The sequence below is a fragment of the Trichogramma pretiosum genome, unplaced genomic scaffold (genome assembly GCF_000599845.2).
Source record: "Trichogramma pretiosum strain Unisexual culture from Peru unplaced genomic scaffold, Tpre_2.0 scaffold1, whole genome shotgun sequence".
In the NCBI taxonomy this organism is placed as follows: domain Eukaryota; kingdom Metazoa; phylum Arthropoda; class Insecta; order Hymenoptera; family Trichogrammatidae; genus Trichogramma; species Trichogramma pretiosum.
Genome location: NW_019641703.1, coordinates 2402759 through 2411333, shown reverse-complemented (window position 1 = coordinate 2411333; position 8575 = coordinate 2402759). Strand labels below are relative to the sequence as shown.

Sequence of the window (8575 nt, the reverse complement as noted above, 5' to 3'; positions counted from 1 at the left end):
AATGTATCGAAAATCGCCCAAAACAAAACATTATAATAGGTTCGGTGATTTTTTGTTCATGGACGTTACATTACTAATTACATTCATCAAAAAATTTTAATCAAATGAACAGTACAAATTTTGAAACAAAAAACACACCGTACTGATCGTGATAAAATAGCAGTGTTCATTCACGTCGTAGCTGATACGATAAATTCATTCGATATTTTTGTTTCATTAAAATAATAATCGACGAAATCAACTACACTCGAGAGCGGCAAAATTTAGATTATCTCCATTTTCCACCCACACTTATATATATATTCGGAGCAGCAGTAGGTATATAGCAGCGGCAGACTAACAGAGCACAATAAACACCGTGCCGGGAGGATAAATTTTCGGAGCTTCATTATCCTAATTGAATGGACACTTTTCACAATATTGGGCAAATTCATTAATTACAGAATAGCCCCTCATAAACTTCTCTCCTTCTCTTTCGCCCCCCCCCCCCCCTTCCTTTCTCTCTCGGCCAAAACGAAGCCGCACAACAAATAGAGATTCGCGTACTATATTCGCTATCTGCTTCGTTGCTCGCATATATAGCCCAGGTATATATAAATTTTGGGGCTCTCTGTGTATAGGTATATGTATAAAATACCCAACAGCAGCACAGAGTCTCTCTCTCTCTCTCGCATGGCTCTCGCGCGCGCGAGGCGGCTCTATACTGCAGCGGCACGCACGCGTTTATATATAAAAGCGCGCACACGGACTAAATCCCCCGTACATACGGAAATTCTCTAACCCACTCGATTTACAACTCACCCCCGCGTGCCGATCCGTATGCTGCTGCACATATATATACAATACGGATCGGGCGCGTTCAGCTATTTTCTGCCGAACTCGGGTTGGGTTAATGAAAACGAAGTCGCCTCTTTCGAGCCATACGATATACAGATATACACACACGCAGCCGTTTAAATGCAAAGTCCGTATACGTATAAATGCGTATATATTCAACTAGCACGTGCCTCTCGTACACCTTCTTACGTATTATAGCTAGCGTAGCTCTCTGGACTCGCTGGCGTCGTCAGGCGCGTCAGTTGAAATATTCAGCGACGACAAGTAAGCGCTTTTGCAGCAGCAGCTTCTAGCTAGACGAGACGAGCTGTACATGCACTATGTATCCCGAGCGCAAATATTTGGCTGGCTGAAAAGTCCCAGGTCCGGCTGCTGCTACAGAGCAGTCTACGCGGAGGATCCTCAATATTTGATGGCGAAAGCTCGCGTAGTTGAGTAGGCAGTAGCTGATTTTTCACTTCTCGCGCGCGCGTGAGAGAGGCAATTGCTGCACGCAGAGCAAAGGGTCTACGGCAAGCTCTACTAGCTATGGGAGCTGCGAATTCGCTTGTGATCCAAGCGCTTATATACCCCATGAGCCTGTACGTCTCTGCGCGCTTTAGCTTTTATATAGTACTATATATAAACGCGAGTAAGCCTTTTGCGAATACTATAATTGTGAAAAGTAGTCGTAAAGCCCAGAGAGTCGAGCTCGACGTCGAGCTTGCGCGCTTTGAGCTACAAACGCGCTGCCGCCGCCCCGGCTGCTGCAGAGCTATTCCGCGTGCGCCAGCGGGAAATTCGCGCGCGCTTTTCCTTTGAGCGCCCAAGATTCCAACAATGGGGGATGAAATAAAGTTGTACTCGCGCGAGTAACTCGCTATGTCTATGTGTAGTGTGCGTGTGTATGCGTGATGTGTATTTATGATGTGTATACGGCCCATGTATGCGCGCGCGCGGCTCACAATGCAAATCGCAGCCGAGCTGCCGAGGATTCTAGCGCGCGTTTATTTGCAAACTTTCCTTATATATTCTCTACACACACACACTGCAATGGAGCTCTCCCCCCTGCAACGCAGCAGCAGCAGCAGCTCTCCTATATAAGCTAAACTATTTTTATATTTGTTCAGCCATTATCTCGACGCGCGAGCGAGCTAGCTGCACGAGCGCGAGTGTTAGTTTCGCGTCCAACTTGCAGCAGCAGCGAGCTATATAGCACGGCGTGCTTTATTCGAACCTTTTGCTGCCGCTACGCGTTTATATTGAAGGCAATGTTTTACGAAAATATTATTAGCTCCCGTGTTATACCATTCACGCGTCGCGCGCGACTCTGCCCGTACTGCCACTAATCTCGGATCAAGGCATTTTTTTCTCTCTCTCTCCTAAACTCGAGAGAATCGTGGTACGTAAATTTCTGAGCGAACAAACGAGTAAGAGAGAGAACTGTGCAGAGAATGGTGAATAATTCATACATTATACAATATATTCGGAGCTTTAACTTGACCTTGCGTGGGCTCTCTCTCTCTCGTTCTCGCTCTCCTCGTCGCTTTTACTCGCGTACGTCCGGCATTGGCGGCGTCAGCCAAGCATATATAGCCCCGATAACATAAGCCAAATGGGATAATGCAAGAGGCAGGCCAGGCACACACAAGAGTCGAGTGTGGCAAGCGCGTTAACTCCGTCTCACTCCTCTCGCTATATATACCACTCTCTGTGTGTATGTCTGGCGCTCGAGCTCGTAACCTTTATAATCCTCTATGTCCTTTCTCCTTTGTCTTTTGCATGTCCAGCCTCTCTCTCTCTCTCTCTCTCTCTCTCTCTCGCTGCTGCTACTACCTAGTCGTGTTGCCTCTCGCCTGCCAGCCTCTCGCACACTCTATATGCATACTATCGTAGTGGTAGTAGTATATAGTCGAGGCACTGTTATACAGGCAGCAGCATCAGCCAGCCTCTGCTCTTTCCTCTTTCCCTTCGTTTCACCCACTCTCCTTCGATCAAAGTGTCAAGCGCGAAAATTCGCGACGAGAAAACCGGTTTTGTTGCCAGCCTCTCTCTCTACCTCTCTGCCTCTTTCCTCTGACGCGAGCCGAGCGCGATAGTGGAGCTCGGCCTCTTTCGCTCTACAGAGATTATATGGCACGTTATATAGGTACAGCAGCACACACACAAACGCGTGGGTGCGATGCCACTGCGACGCTACTAGGATTCCGGTCTCTCTCTCTCGTTGTCGCATAGGTATATGCACGTGTGTATGTGTATGTGACCAAGTTTAGCCGAATACTACAGAAGCTCAGCGACGCGTGCACTGCGTAAATATTTGATGGCCGAAGAAGAGTTTCCTGCCTCGAGCTGCTGCTGCTGCTGCTGCTGCTGCTGCTGCTGCTGCTACTGCCTCCCGGCGCATACCTCTCTTGTACGGCTTGAGACCTAATACGTCTGTTTCGAGCTTTTGTTGCATGTCTGGCGTGTTGTGTGTTACACGCGTATATATGTTTGTGTCACCCAGCTGATGGCTAAAAAGGATATAGGCATACGTATATAATACACCGAGTAGGGAGACACACGATTGTAATGTTTGGTTTCGCATCAGCCTGTACACGCTGAACCAAAGTAAGGCTCCGATCGTGTGTAGCCCTTACACACACACTCGTATTTATTATCATTATTATTATTATTGTACATAATGTACGTCATATTTTCCTCGCGGGAGATTGCGACGATCAAAAAAAGATATGCGCGCGCGGTGGCAGGCAGGCAGCTCACGCGAGGCATGGCACTGATTGTTATTCGATGCGTCACGCACTCGTGGGAGGCTTTTCTCTCTCATTCTGGCTTTCTTTTTCTCTCGCTGCCACCGCCGCATACAGTGTTTCTTCTGTCGCGCCTGTTTGACGATGAAAAAGGATTTTCTGGAAATTGCATTTCGGTCGATATAATCAATCGGCCGAATATGTATAGCTAGCTCTCCACCGCGAACCCCCCCTGTGTCAACTAATCCTCGATACAGATTGAAGGCTGTACGTAAAGTACATAACGGGCCTCGTGCTTGACAAATCCATATACAACAGCCGTGGGAGAAAAAAATAATAATTACGTCCTGTATCCTTCCTCTTTTTGAAATAAAAAAAAATGATGACCCGATCGTGCCATCGAAATAAACGTGTTGTGATTGGGTAGATAGCGTACGATGCATCGAATGGGAGTTTTTAAATTCTCAATAATGGAATAGCCTTTTAATTCGTGCGCAGCGCGCTGGTATATTATACCGCAGCGCATTTAATTCTGTCTGATGATGATTTTTGTAACTATGAAAGAGTTATAGTCACGCATTGGATTGGACTCATATAAGTACGATGTTGCATCGAGCTATTTGAAGATATCGTTTCACATCGTACGTACAAAAACAAAAACTCATTTGGCTTTTACAGAGGTAATTACTCTTGGCGTAATTTTTGGTTGAATATGGGTATTCTAAGCGACTCATGCATACTCTACACATTGGCAAAATCCCATTCGTGAATCAAATTTATATGTGAGCGTCGAGGCAAGAGGAAGTACTTACGGTACGCAGTTGATTGCAGTCAAAGGATAATTGCAAAATAAAATCTTTTCTTCATGAGACATATACATTGTTTTGGATGAATTTAATTGATACTACTTGCATATTGTTTAGTCTTTCGCGTGTTCGAAAATTATCAGTACAAGATGTTGATGAAACGAGGAGCGCGTGTCGCGCTCCGAATGGCAAGTATGGCAAACGAGAGCAGCGTCACTCCACGCTCCTCATATACACGAGTAATTATTGCCTCAACAAAAGGATATTCTACTCAGATTCTAATTAGGGGGTACTTGGAGAAGGTTCAACTGAATACTGGAATGTTAAAAGATCGATCCAATAGGAAATACTTGAAAGAAAGAATTGAACACGAAACAGTTTAAATATTTGTGTTTATATCTGAAAAGTGAAAAGGGGATTTTTGAAGTCACTACACGATGAGTAACATATTGAAATACTTTATTATTCTGAAAATAAAATCAGGATATTTATGTAAAAAATTTTTAAACATTTCGAAGAATACTCATTAGATTGTAGAAGTCATCATTATGTCTAAATGTCTACTGAAAATTGTCACACTTCTATGATTTGCTAAGATCATGGGCTATCAAGTTGTATTTTTTGAATACATTCCAGTATCCAAATGATAAGACACATCGCAAAATCTCACATTCAAAAAGTTTGCTACGATGATTAATGCCAAATGATTAGATGCAAATATCACCCTCGAAAAATTTACTCCGATCATGTACTGCATTTATGTGATTTTTAAGATTTTTTTTCTCCAATTTATTTTCGACGAATATCACAATCAAAGGGTTTGTTGTTATTGTTGTTGTTTGTATCTACATGACTATTAAGATAAAGTTTTCGTCCAAATGATTTGTGACAAATATCACACTCGAAGGATTTGATTTAATCGTGAACTACTTTTATGTGAGAATTAAGCTGACTCATCGACGATCATGAACTGTATTTATATGAATCTTGAGATGGCTTTTTTGTCCAAATGATTTGTGACAAATCTGACATTCAAATTGTTTGATATGATCGTGTACTGTCATTCTGTGAATTTTGAGATAACTCTGATCTCTAAATGATTTGCGACAAATTTCACATTCGTAGGGTTTGCTCCGATTATGTACTGCATCTATGTGAAGTTTAAGGTTACCTTTTTGTCGAAATGATTTGTGACAAATATCACATTCGAAAGATTTGCTACGATCATGTACTGTTATGTGTTTATTGAGGTCACTTTTTTGTCCAAATGATTTATGACAAATCTGACATTCAAATTGTTTGATATGATCGTGTACTGTCATTCTGTGAATTTTGAGATAACTCTGATCTCTAAATGATTTGCGACAAATTTCACATTCGTAGGGTTTGCTCCGATTATGTACTGCATCTATGTGAAGTTTAAGGTTACCTTTTTGTCCAAGTGATTTGTGACAGATCTCACATTCAAAGGGCCTTTTATAATTATGAACTGAATTTATGTGAGCTTTGAGTACACTCTGGTATCCAAATGATTTCTGACAAATTTCACATTCGAAAGGTTTGCTCCGATTATGTACTAGATTTATGTGAGCTATGAGATTACTTCTTTGTCCAAATGACTTGCGGCAAATTTCACATTCAAACGGTTTGCTACGATCATGTACTGTTGTTATGTGTTTATTGATGTGACTTTTTTGTCCAAATGATTTGTGACAAATCACACATTCGTAGGGTTTTCTACGATCATGTATTGTACCTAAGTGTTTATTGAGATTACTCTGGTCTGAAAATGATTTGAGACAAATCTCACATTCAAAGGGTTTGATACCAATATGTATTGCATTTACGTGAGTTTTAAGGTGACTTTTTTGTCCAAATGACTTCTGACAAACCTCACATTGATGTGGTCTAATACTGTTGTGTTTTGCATTGACATGTCTTTTGAGACTAACTTTTTGTTTATAAGTTTTTCGACACGTTTTACACTCATTAGATAATTTAGTTTTAGATATTTTTTTAAATATTTCCAAATCCTTATATTGCTCGCAATTCTCAATTTTTCCGATAGTTGTTGAAAAATACTTCAGTTCAGGTTTCACATCTCTGCACTCAAAATCAATGAATATTTTTTCATTCGTGTCGTTACACTGATTTTCGTTTTCTATTTTCACAATTGGTATAAAACTTTGATGCTCCGATTTGCAGATGATTGTCTGTAGAGCCGGAAGTTCAGGTTTCACATCTTTGCACTCCAATTCTACTAATCGTCTTTCATCTAACGGCGCCTGAAACTCCATAGCCTCGTTCATTTGATTTGCCTAGAATTTAAAAATGTTTAATAGTTTTTGACAGGGAAAAGCAAAATATTGTTTGAATCATTGAACTCACTGATGATTCGCAAAACGTGAATGTCTCAAATTTTTTTTCTTCGCAAGAATTCCATGAATCGAAAACGTTATTGTGACCTGCATCGGACCAAGTATTGTTGGTCTCTTTCTTCACCCTAAGCAAAATCGATTTTGATGATGCGATCACTTTAAAAAGTATCATTCTACTAAAGAAAAATTTCATACCTAACTGTATCTTCTTTGTGTTCCATCATTCACTTTACTCTATGTATTCACTGTGATTTTTCACGAAACACGCTGAGAAAATATTCGAGGTTATGTGCCTGAGTAGCCAAAATCAACACTGCACACCTCGATTTTAGGTAACGAGACTTACAAATTTTCAAATTGCCATTGACACAATCCTATACTGAAATCTAGGTAACACTCGCATGTTATCAAGATGTGATACAGGTGTGAAAGTATAAAAAGATGAAGTTGAATTACTCACTAAGGCTACTGGTAGTTGTAACATAACTACGATAGTCATGAGTCATGTGACATGGCTATATTTTACAAAAGTGACCCCTGTATTGCGTTTTGGAAATGAACGAATTGTTAGCTGGATTAGTGTAGATGGCGTGCGATGCATGGAGCGCGAATTTTCAAGTTCATTATAACATGATCAAGTACGGGTATGGTTAGCAGGTTTATAGCATATCCTGAAAGGTGTCTAATAATGCTGGTACCTATAATATAAGTAAATCTGCAACGTCGAACCTGAACCGTCCTAGTTCTAATCTTCGCTACAGCAGCCGAGCAACACCGCATATATGCACAAATCTTCGCGATATCTCGATTACAGCTCTCCGTGCGCGGCGTCGATCATCGTACAGCAGCCATAGCCATATTAGCTCGGCAATGCGTCATACGAAGCATAAATAAGCGTTACGGCAAAATCGCTCGTGCACTCGTGTAATTTGTAATTTAAATTCGCTAATTACAGGGCTAATCGAGGCATTTTTCGCTCGCACACGCGCGCCCGAGAGAGAGAGAGAGAGAAGGGTCTCGTCGTCGCGCGTCGCCGCGTTAAATGTAATTTATTCATTTTTTTTTTGTCGTTGCCTTTTTACACTTTTATTTATCGCGTGAGTGGCCGGTGAGCTCTGAGCAAACACAGAGAGAGAGAGAATGAGCGGCGGCGCGCGGGATCTTCGTATGAAATATGATTCGCGGGTCCGATGCCGGTGTATTTTGCGAGTAGGTAGGTACACTATATACAGTCGCAGCTCTCGAGCGAATTACACGCTGTCGCCGCAGACTAGCGCGTCGTCGTCGTCGCCGTCGTCCTCGGCACAGGCTCGTATTGCGCTCTGGCCACGCGCAACGCACACACACAGTAGCGGCTGCTGCTGCTGCTGCTCGTCGCATGTGTCAGGAATATAATTACGTCTACCGTGGTGTACCCGGGCGTATACTATACTGCTGTGTTTGTAATTATTCCGAATAACAGTCCCCTGTTTGCCTTGGCTCTCTCTCTCTCTCTCTCTCTCTCGGAAATCTTTTTTCTCTCCTGTGCTATGCTATGCGAGGCGACCCCTCGCCCTTCGCGCCCTCGCGCGAAGGCACTTCCTCTCGCGTTACTCGCCTCTCTCTCTCTCTCTCTCGTGCGTGTGTGTGTGCATGGGGCTATTATATACATACAGTATAGTCACGGTAAATTCACCAGAGTGTACACACACACATATAAATACACACGCACACCAGTCCATACATATAAATTAGCTAACAGCATTAGCCGTTGAAATGCCTCTCATTAATTAACTAATTTGATTTTGCGGTCTCGCGCGATCATTAAGTTTTCTTTCACATTTTT

General features: G+C 42.3%; 1 protein-coding gene across 1 annotated transcript; it reads right to left on the bottom strand.

Annotated features, from left to right (window-relative positions):
- Positions 1-5662: 5662 nt before the first annotated feature.
- On the bottom strand, positions 5663-7203 carry LOC106653313 (zinc finger protein 583-like). The gene is made up of 4 exons (XM_014372717.1): positions 6946-7203; positions 6761-6875; positions 5863-6690; positions 5663-5695 (listed from the first exon to the last, which is right to left on the bottom strand). The coding sequence occupies exons 1-4, from the start codon at positions 6972-6974 to the stop codon at positions 5663-5665; spliced, it is 1005 nt and encodes a 334-aa protein (XP_014228203.1). The 5' UTR covers positions 6975-7203.
- Positions 7204-8575: the final 1372 nt, after the last annotated feature.

Bases quoted from the DNA above. Each gene is read 5' to 3' on its own strand.
- LOC106653313 (XM_014372717.1), bottom strand. From the start codon at position 6,974: ATGATGGAACACAAAGAAGATACAGTTAG. The intron at 6,876-6,945 runs GTATGAAATTTT...GATTTTGCTTAG, and splicing joins CACAAAGAAGATACAGTTAG to GGTGAAGAAAGAGACCAACA. The intron at 5,696-5,862 runs GTTCATAATTAT...CAAAATTCACAG, and splicing joins TCAAAGCTCACATAAATTCA to AATGACAGTACACGATCATA.